The sequence below is a fragment of the Monodelphis domestica genome, chromosome 4 (assembly GCF_027887165.1).
Source record: "Monodelphis domestica isolate mMonDom1 chromosome 4, mMonDom1.pri, whole genome shotgun sequence".
Taxonomy (NCBI): Eukaryota; Metazoa; Chordata; class Mammalia; order Didelphimorphia; family Didelphidae; genus Monodelphis; species Monodelphis domestica.
In genome coordinates, this window is record NC_077230.1 from 205,689,420 (window position 1) to 205,711,154 (window position 21,735).

At 32.0% G+C, this 21,735-nt stretch overlaps 1 protein-coding gene across 9 annotated transcripts in view; it reads left to right on the forward strand.

The window, feature by feature from the left end:
- The window catches only part of GULP1 (GULP PTB domain containing engulfment adaptor 1), a 404,571-nt gene extending 383,270 nt beyond the window's left edge, over positions 1 to 21,301 (forward strand). For all 9 annotated transcript variants that reach the window (XM_056794109.1, XM_056794111.1, XM_056794112.1 and 6 more), the window contains 3 exons: positions 2,735 to 2,873; positions 6,186 to 6,280; positions 18,975 to 21,301. In XM_056794109.1, the coding sequence (XP_056650087.1) occupies positions 2,735 to 2,873; positions 6,186 to 6,280; positions 18,975 to 19,046 (306 nt within the window). In that variant the 3' untranslated portion in view covers positions 19,047 to 21,301. The remainder of the gene's footprint in view (positions 1 to 2,734; positions 2,874 to 6,185; positions 6,281 to 18,974) is intronic.
- Positions 21,302 to 21,735: the final 434 nt, after the last annotated feature.

A 21,735-nucleotide genomic window follows, 5' to 3' on the forward strand; every position in this document is an offset into this window, starting at 1 on the left:
TTAGAATCTCTATTTCCAAAACTACTAAAACCTGCAACTAACTGTTTAGCCCTTCTATTTGTATCTTTCTTGTCTCTAGTGATTAGTACTCAGGTACTTAACAAATGCTCATTAAGGTCTTGATTATGGTTTGTAACTTGAATTGGCCTTTAATATTTTAAAAATAATCACAAAGCCTATTTTATTCTAGGCAAACAATATAGGTATATTCAGATATATTTGGCCAATTAATGTTTTATAATAATACTGTTAACAGATTTCAGCTAAGCTCACCCGGTCTAAGCAGGTCTATCTCTGACTTTTGCTATTGCATTTTTTCCCCAGAGGTAGTAATAGCCTTCTATGTTTTGCCTAAAGTTGCCATTTTCTCAAATGACCCAAAGACAATTTGTGAAGAATGCATGTGTGGAAAAGATATATTTCAGGATACTTAACTGTACTTGTCTTTTGTGTCATCATCCTTTGTAAACTTTTAACAAAAAAGTGCCATTGCCCCCTTTGCCAGTAATTATTTTGAATTTTATTGCGATTGAGTTTCCATCATACACGTATCCTAAAAGTTCAAAACTATGATTTGTTCAAATAAAATAGTATCTTTTTTTAAAATTCCATTTGGATAAGTTTATTTAATCAATTTAGAACATTATTTCTTGGTTACAATAATCACATTATTTCCCTCCCTCCCCTCCTTCCACTCTTCCCATAGCCAATGTTCAATTTCATTGGGTATTACTTGTGTCCTTGATCAGAACCTATTTCCATGTTGTTGTTTACACTAGGATGTTCATCTAGAGTCTACATCCCCAACTATATCCCTTCGACCCATGTATTCAAGCAGTTGTTTTTCTTCTGTGTTTTTACTCTCACAGTGTTTCCTCTGAATGTGGATAGTGGTTTTTCTTGTAGATTCCTCCAAGTTGTTCAGGATCACTGCATTGACACTAATGGAGAAGTCCATTACCTTCGATTGTACCACAGTGTATCAGTCTCTGTGTATGATGTTTTTCTGTTTTTGCTCCTCTCACTCTGCATCACTTCCTGGAGGTTGTTCCAGGTCCCATGGAATTCCTCCACCTTATTATTCCTTTGAGCACAATAGTATTCCATCACCAACATATACCACAATTTGTTCAGTCATTCCCCAATTGAAGGGCATCCCCTCATTTTCCAAATTTTTTGCCACCACAAAGAGCGCAGCTATGAATATTCTTGTACAAGTCTTTTTCCTTATTATCTCTTTGGGGTACAAACCCAACAATGCTATGGCTGGATAAAAGGGCAGACAGTATTTTATCACCCTTTGGGCATAGTTCCAAATTGGCCTCCAGAATGTTTGGATCAATTCACAGCTCCATCAGCAATGAATTAATGTCCCAACATTGCCACATCTCCTCCAACATTCATTACTTTCCTTTGCTGTCATGTTAGCCAATCTGCTAGGTGTGAGGTGATACCTCAGAGTTGTTTTGATTTGCATTTCTCTGATTATAAGAGATTTAGTACACTTTTTCATGTGCTTATTAATAGTTTTGATTTATTTAACTGAAAATTGCCTATTCATGTCCCTTGCCCATTTTTTCAATTGGAGAATGGCTTGATGTTTTGTACAATTGGTTTAGCTCTTTATAAATTTGAGTAATTAGACCTTTGTCAGAGGTTTTTGTTATGAAGATTGTTTCCCAATTTGTTGCTTTCCTTCTAATTTTGAATGCATTAGTTTTGTTTGTACAAAAACTTTTTAATTTGATGTAATAAAAATTATTGATTTTACATTTTGTGTTTTTTTCTAGTTCTTGCTTGGTTTGAAAGTCTTTCCTTTCCCAAAGATCTGACAAGTATACTATTCTGTGTTTGCCTAATTTGCTTATGGTTTCCTTCTTTATATTCAGGTCATTCACCCATTCTGAGTTTATCTTGGTGTAGGGTGTAAGATGTTGATCCAAACCTAATCTCTCCCATACTGTCTTCCAATTTTCCCAGCATTTTTTATCAAATAGTGGATTTTGGTCCCCAGAACTGGGATCTTTGTGTTTATCATCATAGACTGTCCTGCTGAGGTCTTTTACCCCATGTCTATTCCACTGATCTTCCTTTCTGTCTCTTAGTCAGTACTAAATTGTTTTGATAACCATTGCTTTATAGTATAGTTTGAGATCTGGGACTGCAAGTCCTCCTTCCTTTGCATTTTTTTCATGATTTCCCTGGATACCTTGTTATGTTTTATTCTAATTCCATAAAGAAGTTTTTTGGTAGTTCAATGGATATGGCACTAAATAAGTAAATTTATTTGGCTAGGATTGTCATTTTTATTATGTTAGCTTGTCCCACCCATGAGCAATCAATGTTTTTCCAATTTTTTAGATCTAGTTTTAATTGTGTGGAGAATGTTTTGTAGTTGTGTTCACATAGTTCCTGTGCTTGTCTTGGAAGATAGATTCCCAAGTATTTTATATTGTCTAGGGTGATTTTAAAAGGAATTTATCTTTCTAATTCTTGCTGCTGAAATGGATTGGAGATATATAGAAATGCTGCTGACTTATGCGGGTTTGTTTTGTATCTTGCAACTTTGCTAAAGTTGTTGATTATTTTGACTAGCTTTTTGGTTGATTCTCTAGGATTCTTTAAGTAAACCATCAGATCATTCGCAAAAAGTGATAGCTTGGTCTCCTCATTGCCAATTTTAATACTTTCAATAATAAAATAGTATCTTAACAGTCTTTTTCCTTAATTACAGGCATCCAGTGTGACACCTAAATCACCTTCCACTGACATCTTTGACATGGTTCCTTTTTCTCCCATCACTCCTCAGTTATCAACACCTACTCGCAATGGTACACAGCCTCCTCCAGTACCCAGTCGATCTACAGAGATAAGTATGTCCTATAACAAATCACCTACTGTTTGCTTGGATTCTGACTCCTATTATTATTTTATGCGTGGTATTCATGATAAAACAGATGATATTTTTGTTTATTATTGTATATTTTATGTTTTATTACTTTGTATTACTAGAAACACAATAAACTTTTGTTTATTAAATTTTATAGCCCTAAGCCAGTTTGTTTTAATTCATAAGCAAAATTATGAATATTGCTATTATGAACAATTTGAAATCATTGAGCGGGAAATAGAACTTTAAATACCTTATATGCATTATATATGAGTGTGTATATATGTATTTATATACATACATATACATGTTGACATCACTATAGGAGATATTTGATTCTTTGTTTTCTCTCCATTTAATTCAGCATTAATTCTATCAAACATTTATTGTATTTCTGCTATGTACTATGCAATCAGTATACAAAGATAAAAAAATAGTGTTTGCCCTCATGATATTTAAATTCTAAGAGGATTTAATATGTTTTCATAGAAGTAAAAAAGGCAATTTGAGGAGAGTCAGAGAATTCATGACAGGGGAATGAGGAAGATGGTTAAGGGAAGACTTCGTGAGAAATGAGATGATATTTGAGCTGAGCCTTGACACTCCATTGAGATTTTGTTTATAATTGTCATTCTAAAACTTTATTCTTGATCCAAAGAACTTTGATGATTACTTTTACTTTCCTCTTCCAAGTTAGGTAGTAAGTCAGGTTGCAGGTACTTTAAATTAGAATCATTTCTAAAATATTATTCATCAGTTCCTGAGTTTTTTTCCTTTTTATTAATCAATCAGAATATGTATTTCAAAGCAAAGGCAATTAATGAAATAGCAGACCAATTAAAGTAACTACAGATCATCCCCCTTTCCCTTCAAAATGTTTATTTCCCTAAACCCCCAATACATATATCGTCAATGGAAAGAATAGATGTGTATAGAAAGAATTGACATGTACAATCTACACACATGGAATAATATGAAGCTAGGGAGCACATACAAAAAAGGTAGAACTCACACTTAAGGCATATACATGGAAGGAGACACCAAACCCCTCATATCCTCCCTAGGCTATTACTTCCTAGCTACTTGGAAGCTACTGTTCACTGCTGAATATCACTACCATCTTTCAACTGGTCTTCTTGGATTCAAGCTCATTTTCTGTTAACCTAATGCCCCAATCTAACTTTTGCTAAGGATAGTGTGGCTCCCAAGCCCTTTTCTTTCAGAAGAGGGCTTCAGCTCTATTAGCAAGATTTTTCAACCTCTTAATTATCCCTAGGAAGAAGGTGAGGAAGAGAAAGGTAGTGGTTGTAGAAGTGGTAAATAAGACTCCCTTCCAGAGCAGGATTACAGCTCTCCTTAGTCAAAGTTCTTCCTCTCGTCCAAACTTCTCAGAGAAGAAAATGGATATTTACCATTAGATTATGTTACAGTAATTAATATTAAGCGTTAGAGCTGGAAAGGAAGCTCTTTGATCTTTTCTTTGAACTCCTCTGTGTTCTTTTGTGTCCTCTAAGGTTCTTAGTTCAACTCTCATTTAACATATAGTCAGAAAACCATTTGAATTTTTACTTATTTAGTAAATATTGGTTAAGGGATATCTGTGTGCCATGCATTTCGCTGTTATGGGAATAAAAATAAAGACAAAAACATGGTCCCTGTCCTTTAGGAGTTCACATTCTAATGGGGGAGGCAGCATGCAAAAAATTGTACCTACAGAATAAATGGAATATATTCCATTTACAAGAGGTTTAGAAGAAAGGAACTTAGACTAGGGACACTTACCATAGTTCTGACTACTTATAAACTAAATAAAAAGTGGACATGGGGTGATCTTGGAGACCAGAAACAAGATTTAATTTTAACACAGTTGGGATAGAGAATGAAAATCAAAATATGTCTATACTCCTCCCAACAAATTTCTTAACAAGGTCTTTCTTTGGTCTCTCTACAATTAAAAGAAATTGAATAGGGTTTAGGTTTATTTGAATTTTTTAAAGTATTGTCTGCTATTCATATTCCTTTAACTACTAACAATGTTATATAAATATACTCTCTAAATTCTCTATAAAAATCCATTGGAAAAGGTTTTTTGTATTTCTTAATTAAGCAACTGGTGTTTTCATTGCCCAATAGAAGATTAAAGTACAGCTGTGAATTTTTCCTTGGTGTTTTATCCATAAGAAATTTAGCTCATTTCTTCTGTAAATTAGCAAGCAACAGATATTATTTTCAATGGTACTGAATTGATTGTATTTTAATCTGTGCCCTGTATCACAGGGATTGAATTGGTGGCTCCTAATGGGAGGTCATGACTAATCATTTATCATTTCCAGGGAACTGAATGGTCTAAGACAGAAGACAGTTTTAAAAAGTCCCTTTTCTTCAATTCTTGATGCTTTATTATAATAATGAGAATAGTATTAATGAACCTATTGTGCTTAACAGGGACATCTTTGTGTCTTTCATAGGATCTACAAGAATTCCTTTTACAGATTAGGTTCTAAAATATTTGCTGAATAAGTAATGGAGACACAAAAAATAATACACTTATGGAATAAATAACATTTTCAATTAGTGTTGCAAAGGCATATCAAAAATTAATAAAACAAGCAGCAACCAAAAGCTCAAGTTGCATGTGATGAATTTCATATGTAGTCCTCTTTTTCTGTTCTCCTTTGTATAGTACAGAATGCCCCTTTTTGTGTCATGGACTTCTTTGACAGTCTGATGAAACCTATAGAGTCTTAGATATCTTAGAATAATATTTTAAGTGTGCATTTATATTGCATATAAATATGTACAATTAGTAAAAATGAATTATATTTAAATAAAGTTAACTACAAGAATGTATTTTGGCACCTACTATGTTGCAGCCAGAGTAGGTTCTGGATAAAACCAAATTCATGGACCATAAGTTAAGAACCACAATGTATAGAGAAATGTTCTTGTTTATTGGTGTTTTTCAGGCTCATAATAAGAAAAAATAAATTTTCAAAAATTTTACTTTGGATCTTTTAAATTACACGAGTTAAATTTTCTACAACAAAATTGCATATTAGCATGTGTTCTTAATAAAGTAGAATAATAGCCAACAAAGAGTGTCTTGGCTTTTTAGAGATTTCCTTAGGTCATCATATGATTAATGGAAATAGTCTATGTGAACAGATCACAAATAATTATTTAGTGTAAACAGCATAGACAAAGTGAATATTTCTTCCATTAAAATAACCTATGCCTTCTCCACTTGAGTCCTATGATTTCTATGAAATGAAATTGTTTATTTCTTTTATTCTAGAACGAGACCTTTTTGGAGCAGAACCTTTTGATCCCTTTAACTGTGGAGCAGGGGACTTCCCTCCAGACATTCAATCAAAACTGGATGAGATGCAGGTGACTACTCATTTATTACTAGAATAAATTTAAATACATGTTTTTTTCCATAGCCTGGCCATTACTTTTCAAGGTAAATGCCCAAAGAGTTGCAATCTTGGCTTTTTGTCACCATTAGTTAATTTTATGTTTGTTTAATATTTAGGTTAAAAATCAGAACACAAATAATTAACATGATCTTTAAAATACCACTGCAAAACTTTAGCTAAGGCTGGTTCATCTTTTAATGTATTTTACATTTGGTTCAAGAATGTCCTTTTCTGTCTCTCTCTCTGTTTCTGTCTGTGTCTGTCTGTCTGTCTCTCTGTTTTCTTTTCCCCCTCTCATATACACTATTATCGGAACAAACAACTAGCTAGTCTGATCTTTGAATGTTATAAATAATTATGTATCTCTATATATGCTTACACATAAATATAATTGCATGCATGTATATATGTATATATATATATAAGATCTATGCATTCACACACATATTGGTCTAGTATATATATACATATATATACAAGTTACATAATTGCATATAGATATGAGACAGAAAGATGTGTGTGTGTGTGTGTGTGTGTATGTGTGTGTATGGACCTCATGAATTTCTATAAGGATTTTTGATTTTTTTATAATACTTGAGACTGATCTTACCTATAGTCCTTTTTCAAAATTGCTAATAGCAAAACAATATGGTAAGATCTCAAGGGCTAGTCCTGGAGTCAGGAGACCAAGTCAGGAGACCTGGTTTTGGAATCTTTCCACTGCCTAGCTGAATTACCATGGGCAAGTCTCTTCACCTTTCTGAGGCTCAGACACTTCTCTTAGATTTTTATACTGAGTTATCTCAGCTCTCATCTAAAACTGATGGAAGGAGTCCCTAGGTAGAGGACATCAGAGTTAATTGATATATTGACATGATTTAGAATGCAGGAAGAAATCTATAAACTATTAAAGGTTTTCAATGGGGAAAATTAATAGTTCATGATAATGCTTGAAATTTTTGTAGGAAAAATAGTAATCCAAAGAGCAGTTTGATAAGGAGTATCTTCTCTTGTATTTCCTTTACTTTTTTTCATAATTCTTATTTATACTACAAATTGAAAGAAGTCTAAAAGTCTAAAAATCTATATTTAAAGAAATAGTTGGCCAAGCTAGAAAAATCAGTTAATTATCCATTAATTTTTCAACTCATCCCTTATTGTTGTTGGTTTTAAGCTCATTTAATGCAAAGATGATATTTGTTCACTAAGACGAATTTAAATATTTCCTTAAAATAATTTATTTCAAAGACTTGACCCAAAGTATCCTAAAGATTCCCTATAAAACATTCACCACCTGAACAACATGGAAATGTTTTAGTCACAAAAGGATGGATAGTGTATACTTCTGATTAGGAAGAGAAGATCTTATTCTTAGTCTAGGCTCATTCTTTAAACTTATTTTCTAAGTTTCTTATGAATTGTCTTTGTTATATGTTTCCAGAAGCTACAGAATGACTAGTATTTTTATATCAAAATTTCAATTTTAGTATTTAAAACATTTGCTAACTATTAGAATTATTTTCTATGCAAATCAATGCTGTTACATTGCACTATTTTGATTGCTTCTAATACTTTCTTAATATCTTTTTTATCTTCTTGTGCTTTCATGGGGGGTAGCGCCAGAGATGGTTGGTATATAATTTCCATAATCATTTCACAACAGCTTTTTGCCACCTAAATTTTAACATTTGCATGCTCTAGCTGACTTTGAAATATTTCAACTGCTGTTCCATTCACATGTTTCTGGATTTTATGACCTATTCGTTCTATCTGCTTGTGTTAACTACTTTAAATGAATTTTTCTCTCAATGACTCAGCTATTATTATATTGCTTGACTTCTCCTGTATTATTTATACCTATTTTCACAGGCTTCTGTTCAGTTGAGAATAGTAAGCTTTTGAGTGATCTAAAGTTTGTGACAATTTTATTTCTAGTTTTAGTAGCTTTATTTAACCATTCTGCTTACTTATTAACTATTCTTTTTTCTTTCCTTGCAAATATATTTTTTGTTTTTTTAAACCTGGGGCAGCATAATAAATTTTGTGAGCACTGCATGCTTACAAGCATAAGGAGATGTCTGTTTATTTTATTCATAGAAGAATGTCTAGAAAATAAACTGAATAATTTGAATTTGGAGTCAGTATAAAATTCATATCCAAAAATAAGCATGATGTATTATCAATTTGAAATATAGGTTATTTATTCTTTTAAAGTCAGTTATAGTAATTTTGTTTTTAAAATTGGCTGAAAATTAGGAAACTCTGAAGACAAAGAATGGTTATGTAGGTGGCATAGATCTAACCTTGGTTAACTATAACTTGTAATTTTTAAAACTTTTATTCTTAAGGAAGAAAATAACACATTATGTCAAGGGTCAGAGAGAAATATTAGAATAAATTGAAAAAACACTCTTGTATCTTCTATCCATTGTGAACTTGTAGATTTGCACCTATCAGTGCTTCACAGATGCATAATTTATAATAAATGCTTTAGTAACAACATTCCAAAAGAGTGTGGAGATGAACCTTGGTGGTTTTCAAGAAGTTCCCCAATCTGGAGAAGCAACAACTGGACAGCATGAGCTTCTACCAAGACTTTCATTCAAAACAAAATTTAGTAAATCAAACTTGAACCTTCTTTGTTTATGAGCTGATTTATCTATTGGATTTCTGAACTTTCAAAATGCAAATAACATGACTTCATTCCGGGCTCATATCTTATTTGTCTTCATCAAATGAACAATATATAGTTTTTCTATCTCAGAAACAACCTGAGCATTCCTATAACCCCATCAAGAAACTTTTATAGGCTTTTAAAATGATTTCTTGTATTTTATTTAAATTATTTCATTTCAGAGGCCATTATTTGAAGAGTTTGTTGCAACACAATAAGAATAATAACAACAAACATTGTGAGAGACATTTTTCAAACTCTTTATTAAAAGCTGGTTAGTTTAGTAACTATGTGAAAAAAAGGAATTAAGAATAGTCACAAATAATTTGTTTTTGATGAAACTATAGTAGGCTCTGTGACATAATTATTTCCTTTTCTGGATGTTTTATTTTTTTTAATATATAAAATATATATTTAATATTTTTATTTTTTAAATATCTTAAATATCTTTATCTTTATCTATCTTTATCTAATATCTTTATCTTTATCTATCTTTATCTAATATCTTTAATATCTTAATAATCTTTAATAATATGTTCCAGAATTTTGCCAAGAATCAACATTAAACACACTGTTATATTCTTCTCTGATATCATTCTCTTCCCTTTTTTTGAAGAGTGGGAAAATATTTGCCTTATGGTTCTCCACCTATTATTGATGGTGTTTCATTATTCACCAATAGTGCCACAACAATCTTTTTAATATTTTATTTTGTTCTTGTTTTACATCATGATGTTGTAGTTCATTCTGCTTAGTTTAACTGATCAAGGGCAGCTAATTGTCCTCATATATGCTTCCTTAGCTCACTGTTAATTACTTTTATTCTATCCTTTCCTATCCAAAAGTTCTTGTATTTGTTAGAGAAGACAAATTCAAAGTAAGAATAGAGCAATCACTGCCTTCCTTACACTCAGAACCATCATCCTACCTTTTTGATTTCTTTTCTTTTAGAAAATTGTTTTCTTTAGTATTCATTCCCAGTCTCAACTCATTCTGAACATGAATTTTACTCCAGAATCTTATAGAATTGATTTTCTAATGTTTGCCCTCCTGGACAAATCTTAAAATTTAAGTTGGTCACTTCCTTCTATGATTCCCAGAATTTCCATTCTAGCAGGTCCTTTTTCCTCATTGATGAGACTTGGATCTAGAACATAATTTTCTCTTTTTCGGTACCATAACTTTTGTAATATCTATTTATCAATGTTACATCAAGAAATGAGAAATTTCACTTTTAAAAGAGAAAAAAAGTTCTAGTAATAATAATAAATAGATGACTAAAGTCTTCTAGAATTTGTCTTTTTTTTTTTTTTTAAGCCCTTACCTTCAATCTTAGAGTCAATACTTTGTATTGACTCCAAGGCAGAAGAGTGGTAAGGGCTAGGCAATGGGGGTGAAATGACTTGCCCAAGGTCACACAGCTGGAAGTGTCTGAGGCCAGATTTGAATCTAGGACCTCCCATCTCTAGACTTGACTCTCAATACACTGAGCCACGCAGCTGCCCCCAGAATTTCTCTTTCTTGCTAGGCATATGGTCTTTTTTTTTTTAATATATAAATTCCATGTTTCTTCTTTCTGTTATGATAATCTGTAGATGAACTAGTCATTTCTATTTTTTCATCCACTGACCTTCACCCATTTACTCCCTGCTATGCATTCTTCTTCTGAATTCTGGTCACAAGAATATTAATATGAAACACAAACTCATAACTTTTTACCACTCTTGTTTTGAATGAAATATTCCCATGCAGAACCATATACTAATCATGGGTATCATTCCATCAAGTCTCAGAAATACCTATAATGCCAAATTTGCCTCTACATTAGGAACTGTATTTGTATTTTTTTTCTGAATGGACTTGAATTCATGGTTTTCATTAAATTTTCTTTTCATGCATTTTCTTCTTTTGTGAACTGCAAATCTGAGTGTCTATTCATCTTGATATTTTGAAACTACTACTTATGATGTTTTGGTTGGTCAGTATAGAGATGCAATTTTCTCTTACCCTCTTTCTTTTTCAATTTCAAGCATTATATTAATTATATTTGGAAGACTTTGGACAAATGCAGTCTTATCAGATTCATATTAGATGCATTCTATTTTCAGGCAAAATCCTTTCATAGTTACATTTTAAACTTTCTCCCCCTTTTGATCTTACTACTACTCCTTTTCACATTGAAATGCTTTTTTTAAAAGAACCTTTCATTGCCCCATATATCCTGTAATATCAAAAGGCATTTCCTTGTATCTGTTTCCTTTCTCTTCTTGATCAAAAAGTCTGAATCAGATGATATAGTTTAGTTAATAAATTATTATCTTATATATCACATAACAAGTTAATTTAAAAAATTCAGATAATTCATTTTGATAGGTTACTTACAACCCAAATCTTCAATCTTTTGTCTTTGATGTGCAGTAAAGTTGAAAACACCATCTTTGCTCATTTGTTCTTCCATTAAGATAACATTGACAATGTTGCCTTGATTCCTTTTGGCCATATCATGTATGCACATAAAAACAACAAGACGTGGTTTTAGTCATGTATTTTCCAAGGGAAGTTCTTTTGTATATATTCTACAGAAGAAAAAAAAACCAAAACAAAACTATAGAACTCTGATATTAGGTCAACAAATAGTTGCTTTGTTATTCTCCATTAGATAATGACCAATAACCAGTACTTTTATCGTCTTCCTCTTCCTCTTGCTAGATATGACTTGTTACCTAATGCACATACTGACTGCTTCATTCCTTGAAGAGCTAGTAGCTTCTTCCTCCTGAGCATCCTACTCTGTCCTCTTCTAAAAGTGTCTCCTGTTTGTTTTTTACCTTTAATAGAAGAAGCTCTTGTGTTTTCCTTTCCAGTGATTCTATAACTCAAAAGTCTAACACAATTCAGTATTCCTTTCTCCCTCTTTAGATCTTGTAACTTCATTTCAATTATTTTCTTGTTTTTTTTTTTCAAATATTTTTTCATTGCACCAAATATCATGGAGTATGGAAAGGCACTTCTTTGAATCTGTTCTCTTTCTCTTCTTGTAGAGACTAGGCAGCACTGTGAGAACATAGACAGAAGGCCATGGCAGAAGTACAAAAATCACACGCATCCAGGGTCACTAAAAATTTCCTCTGTGTTTTCTATCTACTAGAAGTGAGATCCTTATTTGATTCCTTGAAACTGCTTGTTGATGATACTGCCTCACTCTTGACTATTTCTTTATGAATGAGTAACAATTTGATAACCATACTTGGTTTCTATTCTTTACCCTTACTAATCTTTTACAAGCATCTACTTAGCATTTATTACCTTCCTAGCCTTACCAGCTACTCTTTAGTTCACTTCCTTCTCCTCAGGTTCTATCCTCAACCTTTTCCCTTCTGACTAAACCTCCTTGAGACTGTCTTTTTCCTTTGTCACTTAAAGGAGTTCTCAACTTTTGCTTAAGTTCTTAAATTTATTTATATTCACTTTCCTCTTTGGCTTTCTCCATGATTTAGATGCCTTCTAAACCATCTTCAAGTTTTCCTTCTCCTTTTTCAATTCTAGTTCTTTTCTTTCTCCAAATCTCTCCCCTACACAAGTTTCTTCTTTAGAGTCCATAAGTAAAATACAATTTGAAGGGAACATAGCCCAAGACCAAATCTGGTACCTTGCCCAAAAATGTAGTGTCTTAAATTAATAAGAATTTTTCTCTCTCCTATCTTCCCTTTCCATAAAAAAGAAAACAAAATATTTCTTAACAAATATGTATAGTCAAGCAAAAGAAATTCACACATTGCTCCTGTCCAAAAACTGTGCCTCCTAAGTCCATTGAATTTCCAAAGAAATTGAATTTAGATTGTGGACTCTGAGGTCAAAATATTATGATTATGTAAAAAAAAGAAATAAAAAAGAAAAAGAATCATGTTAAAATAAACACTTGGATAAAATGTTTGATCACAAATCCTTTATGTGACTATTTATGGATGCTTTTGTTAAAATAAATCATTCCTTCATTATACAATATGTTTCTGTAAATAAGGATAGCACTATTTATTTGTAAGATAATTTTCTCAAATAACAAAGGGAAATTAACTCTTTACAAAGCATATTATCCACAAAATAAATCTCCCAAATCTCAGAGTGAATAACTTAATTATTTTATGCAAATAAAGATAAAACATTTTAAAAAATTAAATTGCAAGCATTGGCTTTGGTAAAAGAGAAAGATTTAAAAAATTTGCAATTTGTGAAAATTCTTTGAGAACAATTGTTTACATGAGTATGTTCTTTCCTGGAAACACTGTGTTAGTAATTAAAAATTAAGACACTAAAATTGAAAAACTTAGTTTGCATACTACATTTGAAGCTAAACTTTTCAGTGATAGGTCCAAACCTCTTTTAAAGTTGACTCCTGTGTTCATTCAGTGTATTTTTCTACCTCTGATCTATAGGTATCTGGGGTGTTTTATGCTACAAAATCCTAGCACAGAGCCAGTTTACCTTTTGGGTATCTCACATGCTTTAGAACTATTATCTCAATTTCTAATCTCATCAAAGAGTCAGCTCCTCAGCTCAGCCATTAGTTCTAATGTAGCCCTAATGGGTTGGTTGAATCTTCTAATCCTAAAGTTTATGAGTCCCAACTGGGGCACTTGCAATCATGAAATAAGTATCAGTTAATATCAATTGATTTGCAAGACTTAATTCTCTTCTAGAAAGGAATATTGACTAAGATTCTATAGTAAGTAAATAATATTTAATTAGTTTCTAGAAATAAATATTTACTAAGATTAAATAATAAGAATAATATCAACCAAACTTAATTAGCACCTAGAAAGTAATATTTACTAAGATTATATAGTAAGAACAGTTGATACAGGGGTCCTTCCCCAAAAGTGTGTGATGTACTTTACTGAATGTACATACAGAGTTTAGGAGAATGTTGGGCTCAAATTTAGGAAGAACATGGAGCAAAGGGGTAACTCAAAATTCCTATTTGCTGGAATTCCTTTTCTTCCCTTTGTGGATGCTCAAGAATTACTCCTTAGGTGTGATTTAGTTTATTTATTTGACCCTCTGTGTAGTCTTTTGGATTTTTCCTTCCTCATTATGGCTTCTAGTTCAGAGACAGTCACTATAGGTTCTTGAAACACAATCCTACAATCCTCAAAGTTCATGAGATCCTTCCTCAGTCAAGGGAGGACTGGGGACAGTTAGGGGATCTAGACAAAAGCTAACATACTACCTTCTTTCCTTTCCAGAAGTAGGGTTCTCTCCTCACTGTCACCAGACATTATAAACTCTTGTTCTCAACTTCCTTAAAGGCTTTATAAAGGCTACAGTAGGAGTGACCTTAGTCAGGTCAAACAAATTCCCTTTCATACCTATAGAGATATCCTTCATGCCTCGTCTATAATTAAGGTGTTCTTCTCTGATAAACGTATTAGGACTAAATGGGATGGGATGATTTCAGCCCCATCCTTAGTATATGCAGTCTGATATTATCAACATTGGGAAGAGTAAAATTTTGTGGATAATTCTGTGACTGTGTCAAAAAAAAATCTTTTTGTATGCAACTTAGACATAAAATAATCTGTATATATTAGACAATATATATCCACAGTGACTTGTCTTCAATTTAGTTAAGAGGAGAGGAAGCTAATGAGTTTCGTAATAATTTATTTTCTGATGATTAGGACACAACACCCTAGAAATTACATGGAAAAATAATCTAAGGAACCCATTATATTCTGGAACTCCTAGTGGTGTAGAACATATGATCATTTGTAAAATAGTCTTCAAGTCATTTCTTTCCGAATTTATTGTTATTCTAAATTGCATTTCTAATATAGTACTAAGACATAGATGAATACTGCTTTTAGGCCGACTATAGTAATAAAATTTTGTTTTTTTTTTCCCATTGAGTTAATTCAAAATGTATCTTAAATTACCTTGGCCAGAAAAGGAATGTGAAACCTTTCCAGAAGAACTGAGACAAACATAGATAGCTTATAAACAAGTTACCAATAACTAATTTGATGTTTGAAATCCTCCTTAAAATATTAATTTTCATAAAAATCACTAAAATATATGCCTTTTTATATTTTCAGCCATCTTTTCTAAATATTGACCAAATATTTCTGGAATATATTACATGAAGGTTCAGTATGTGGTAAAAACATTACTTTTCATTCATTAGCAAGTGTTCTTTTAACCTTGAAACATTCTCCTAGATATTAAGGAGAATGATTTGTGTTCTGGGTAGACAAGAACCTCTGAATTATCTTTAAAATAGCAATCTTACTAGATAATCTTTGTACTATAAGTATAATAAATAATTCCCTTCATAACTTTAAAACAATATGACTTATTGCTTGTAGGATTTTAAAGCTGTAATACTAGTCTTGCAGATACCAGTGGCCTAATCAAGCATAAAAGTAATTTGGGGAAACGAAGTCAAAGTTAGACAGTACTAAATGCAGCCTATAGAAGGCATGAAACTGGATAAAGTCATAAATACTAAAGTCAGAGAAGCAGACTAGATTTTTTATATTATAGTAGTCTTTAGGAAAAAGAAAAATTTCTTTAAAATATAATGTGAATCATAATATAGCATTTTAACTTCAAAATACTCCTATGTAAAGCACATCTTGGGGTGGCACATCTGATCACAAACAATCATTGTCACAGGCATCATGTTAAAGTATCCAACATAGTGTTATTTCATAATCATATCTACAATATAATTTAATCGGAAGAAACCATATTTTTACCAGCATAGTCAAAAAGATGCTGAATTTGGAGGCAAAAACTTTGGGTAGTTCTGCTAATTACTGCCTTTGTAACATTGATCAAATCATTTAAGCTCCTTTAGCATTAATTTCCTCACATATGAAGTGAGAAATTTGGAGTAGATCATCTCTTAGGGTTCTTTCTTTAGATAAGTACCTCTGGTGATTAGATGTTTTAGTAATCTGGCTGGATTCCATGCTTTACATTTAGCCATATTCACTGAAAGGTTGCATTATATTCTTTATTACTGGTGCATTCTCTATATAAATAAACTTCCTAAGATATCCAGCTAGAAAGGAAAATCTCTTAAAGGAAAGGATTTGGGTGTACAACTTTCATAAGGGTCTCCCAGATGTTGTCAGCACCAGATTAAATTTGATTTTTTATAGTGTAGATATAAACTTGCAATTGACTAAAACCATTCTAAAAATAATAATCCTTAATATTTTAAATAATGAAGTTACTGTAATAAGATATTCTTTGCTTTTTTGATGAATTGTTACTATCCACTCTTCAAATGGAAATGCTTTTTTCAGTACTGAAATATCCTAAGCAAATGATTTCCCCATTTTACCTTTTTAATGAGATGAAAACTATGAAGACAACACCTTAATAATTTTATTTAAATTGATACATCTTATTTATCAGTTCATAATATATTAAGGAAATTTGAATGTTTAAATTGAGTACAGATTAGTTATTGGAAAACATTAGATATCAACAGGATTAAAAAAAATAAAATAAACAGTTTACAGCTAAGACAATACTTTTTTGAGAGACCTTAATATAATCCTATGATCATTGAAAAAAACTCTGAACTGGGAATTGGGAGATCCAGAATCTAGTCCTAGCTCTGTCATTAATTAGTTGATTTACCTGTCTCAAATAATGTAAATCCTTTAGGTCCTTAGTTCTCTCATATAAAAATAGAGAATATTTAACTAGATAATCTCTAAAGTTCTTTCCAATTCAAATATTTCGTGATATTCTTAAGGCATTACATTAAAGAGGGAAAAAAGCAACCTTTGGATCATTCCTTTACAAGAACAATTTTTTTTCTAACTCATTATACTGTAATAGGGAAACTGTCCTAGAAGGATGTGAGAAGATACAATGCAACTAGGAACTTCCCAGGGCCATTAAAGCACAAACCCTTTAGCTTATAAAACAAAGTGTATTTTATAAAGGGAGTAAGGGAAACTGGTAGGTAAGACCCTAACACTCTTAAAACTAACTCCACTGAACTTCTAAGTCTCCTGCAAAAGGAGAGCCTTCTGTTTCTTCTCTGGGCCCTGCCTATAGCTCTCAGCTCTATCGAAAAAACAAAAAACCCAACATGCTATCTGACTTTAACCTTATCTGCCCAATAGTGATTTTAAAATAGGAAAGGAAAAAGCCTGGGTTTGGCTGCACTAAGTAACCAAAAGTCCCAGATGAAAATCTTTGGATTCCCTTAGTCCAAGATAATTTCTGGCCACAGGACCACTGGCAGATGATCTCTGTACTCAGGGAAAATGGCTCTTTCCAAGTAAATTCTCTACCAAGAAGTCAAAAATTTCTCCATGAAATTTTGACTATCATGGGAAAATCTCTCAGAGCAAGACCTCCTTCAGCTTGGTAGAAATTCAGGCAGAGATCAAACCTCCTTCCAGTTCAGTGGAAATCCCAGAAAGAAGTAAATCAGTTATTGTCAGCTCAAACTCCCACAATTCCTCTCTCCTTCCCAGAATCCTCTCCCAGGGCTTGTATCAAATTTCCCTTCTTTTAACTCATCCTTGTACCCCGTCTATCCCTAATTTATATTCCTACACTTCTATCAATATCCTCAGTAACATAAGTTTTCTTTAACCTTTTGAGTTTTATACAGTATGGAGCCAGGGCTGTGCTGCCATTGACAAAAGAGTAGTTCACAGACTACCTTGACCCCATCCATGCACAAACTCTTCCTAAATTTGTACCCAACTATCTGCCAGATTAAGGTCTTGGTTAGCTCCTTTTCTTTTTACCGCATTGAGCATAGGCTTGTATATGTACAGTTCGAGAAGAAATGTTAAAACTAGGAAAGGTCCAAGGTTCAGCAAAGTTGTTCTGGAAACAAGGGCAGGTACATTACTGAGAGTTCCAAGGAATACTCTTCCAGTTGCTACTGCCCTTGAAGACTTTACTTTTACACGTGCAGAGGGAAATGTAAGAGAATGGGGACAGATCTGAAGCAAGGCAAAGATGTATTCCAGATGAGTAATAGCAACCAGAGTAATAAAGGGAAATCTTAGCCCTTAGTGAGGGGCTGGGATAGGGGTAGGATGTGGAAATAGTAACCTTAAACCTGAAGAAGAGGGTGACCATTTGGCTCAGGAAAGCATAGCTGAGAAACATGGAGAAAATCCCTTGAAAAGCCAGGGTAAACTACTGCTTCAAATCCTAGGAAGAACATATCATTAAAAATCTTGGACAATGGGGTTGGAAATTTATGGAGGAAATATCTAGTCCTCTCCAATCTCTACTAGCATCATTCTGCAGCTATTATGGATTTGAAGATTATCGACATCTGAAGGCATTCAATTCAAATCAGTAAAAGTACATTAAGTGGCTATAATATGAAAGGTGTAATGCTAGGGGCTAGCTATACAAGAACAAATATTAAAGGAAAAAATAGTTCCTGCCCTCAAGAGCTTACATTAGGCTTTCTGGACCTTGAAAGTCAGATGAATTCATGCTAATGAAAAGTAACAGACAATATGAATTGGGTTCTTGGACAGAGAAATGCTGTGATAGAAACTTACCATTTATGTCTTTAAATAAGAATTGACTACTCAGTATAAAGAAGGTCCCAAAAATTTTGTTCCTTTTTAACCTTCAGTAGCTTAAAATTGAATAACTTAAATGATTAGAATTGAAAACTGAACTAAGACTTTGGAGACACCCTGTATAGATTTCAAAGTCATAGACTTCAAGGCTTATATTTGCTTAGATCTAATATGTATTTTAACTACAAAATGATTCTGAACATACACAAATTAGAAAATACATATTTAAAAATTAAAAACATGACCAAATTTCTAAAGGCCAAAGTATAAATAAAATAACAGAATCCATCATTTATTGCAAATGTAACATTTTGCCAAAGATTTTTTCATGTTTGACATATTAACTTCTCTTATATATCAAGTTTTCCCAATGGCATTTCCTACTTTAATGATCATATTCTGTTTTACAGGAGGGGTTCAAAATGGGACTAACTCTTGAAGGCACGGTATTTTGTCTCGATCCATTAGATAGTAGGTGCTGATGCCAAGAACAAGAGATCCTGACTCTTGTATGACATTTCTTTTTATCATTATTATTATGATGTGTATTACAGGTATTATTCATGTGCCAAAAATTTTTGTTTTTAGACATGTTAACTTCTGTGAAATATGCTTCAGTAAGACATAAACGTAGGTTCAGTGTTGACCTGTAAAATTGTAAAAAAGCCACATCTGCATGTGAGCTCTTCATTAAGTTACACCATTATGTTCCTTTCTGTTTCTGTTGGAGATAAATTTATATTACTAAAAAAGAGAGTCTCCTAATTCTTCATCATGAGTTAGAAGTACTTTTGAAAGCCACAAAACTATATTACCTTTTTTCAGTCCACTAGGATATGATTGAATTCTACTTAACTGGAACTTAATACTTTCTTCCTGGTATTTTTGGGGAAAAAGTATCTAACTGAAAGTGCAAGACTTGGCTAGACATTTGAAAAAACTAACTATGACTACGTCTAAATAATATACATGCTAGCCAATTCACTGGGAGACAGCAAAATGGTTATTTGGTGCTATGAGAGCCCAAAAGAAGCAGTTCCTACTTTCAGTTAACTTTGATGGTATCATGTAGTTATAACTGATTATTCTGCATATTAAGCCTATGAAATTTTTATAAGTCACAAGCCATGTACATCATTGTGTCTATTAGTTGCTTTTCATATCACTGGAGAATTTTACATTTTAAAAATAATGACCTCAGGTCACTAACTTTCAGACTGGTGAAACGATTAGTGAATAGAAATTAAAAAGATAACAAAATTGAATGTATTTAGAATATATAGCAGCAAGCATAGATGCCACATAGTTCTAATTGTTATATTCAATTGTTTACTATATATTTCTTTTTCATCTTAAAATAAAATTTGCACCATCTAAGAAAATATAGAAACATCATTTCAATACCATCTTATTGAGAATGATAGTTATATAACAAAGCATATATACCTTTCTAATTTGATAATACAGAGAAATATATTTGAACATAGATTCTGCATATATTTACAACACATCATACTTATATTTACTTTAGAAAAGCATTTTTCTCCACCAAAGTAGTCTGTCTCTTACTGGAATATTTCCCTCTGAAATTAGTATTACATTCGGTGCCTAGAACAGTGCCTTGCACGTCATAGGCATTTTTATAAGTATTTGTTGAATTGAATCAAATCTCAAATGCTTATTTTGAGATGCTTCAATTAATATTGATATTTTAGCATTTATGACAACCATTCAGCATGACTAAGTGAAAAATCATTAATAATAATATGATGTGACCAAATTTCATTTTAACCTGATTTTCCTAAAAATATAAGTCCATCCTTTGTAGACACACAAATTAAGTTTCTGCTAAGGTTAGAGAATGACTTGGCTCCTTATATTCCATTAATCATTAACATGAGCAATAAATATTTAATTTTGTTTTGAATCAGTTATAACTTTGTTCATTGAAAGTTTTTTATTATACAGGCTTCCTCAACATATAACATGCTTAAAACTCATTTTAATGCTAATAAAGTGTACCCTAAAAGTAAATCTTACTGGGTTTCTCTTGACACTACTTTACTAGAAAAAGAGCTTAAAGATTTGTCAGTTTAGAAATAGATGGATGCTTAGAAGTCCTCCTCATAAAAAGAGATTGTTTTCTTTATGGATTAATAAGCATTTGTTTTTCTTCTGTATCCTAGATGAAATAGAAGCTGGGAAAATATAAACTATGTTCATGCAACATCACATTTCTATGAGTTTTTAATGTTTTAAGGTGTATATGAGTTTATCTTTTCTACTTTATGTTCACATGTATCACTAATTCCAGAGTAGTATATGTTTCATAAAGAGAAGTCTTTATAATTTTGTTTGTCATATAGTATTTTGGAATTTGTATAATGAGGATGTTTAGTAGCCATATCTCAATGGCTTTTTTAACAGATAGAATTTGTATTTTTATTGTACTTTAAAAAGCTTTATGTAATAGGCATATATTTAGTGGCCATTTACTATCAATGGTAACACAGTACTAAGATGATATTTGCACACTTAACGAACTTTTTCTTTACTGATTTTTTAATGGTAATCACGTATGGAAATGGCATGATTAAATAATACTTAACTGGTCATTCTGTTCAAAAATGCTTAATTCAACAGTGCATTTTTAATGAAAAATTTGGTTGAAAACTGTATTTCTTTGTAATCTTAATGGTATGTTTGATTTTGCTGCAAATAAATGTTTTTAAGTAAATTCTGTTGAAAATTCATTCATTTAATGGTTGTCAGGGAATGTGGAGATATAAAGCATTTTTCACAATTATTTTCCTTTTTTTGAAATATACAAAAAGAATAGTATTTACTTAGTATTCTGTTCAATTTTCAGGAAATACCTTTAGTTCTTGCAGGAGAGGATAAAAAAAAATCCAAAGAGCAAGAAGATATCTCTTGGAGCTCCAGATGTGTCTGTGTGTGTGTGTGTGTGTGTGTGTGTGTGTGTGTGTGTGTGTGTGTGTATCTGTATATTCATGTGTGTATGTTTTCCCTGAAGCAAGACTAAACTCAGAGAAGAATCCCAGGCCATATTCTGTGAAGTTCCTTTTTACTTCTTGATTCTGCTAATTAAAGAAATATTGAAACATATTTGTTTTTTTTAGCAGTAATTTAGAGCTGACATCTATGTGATAA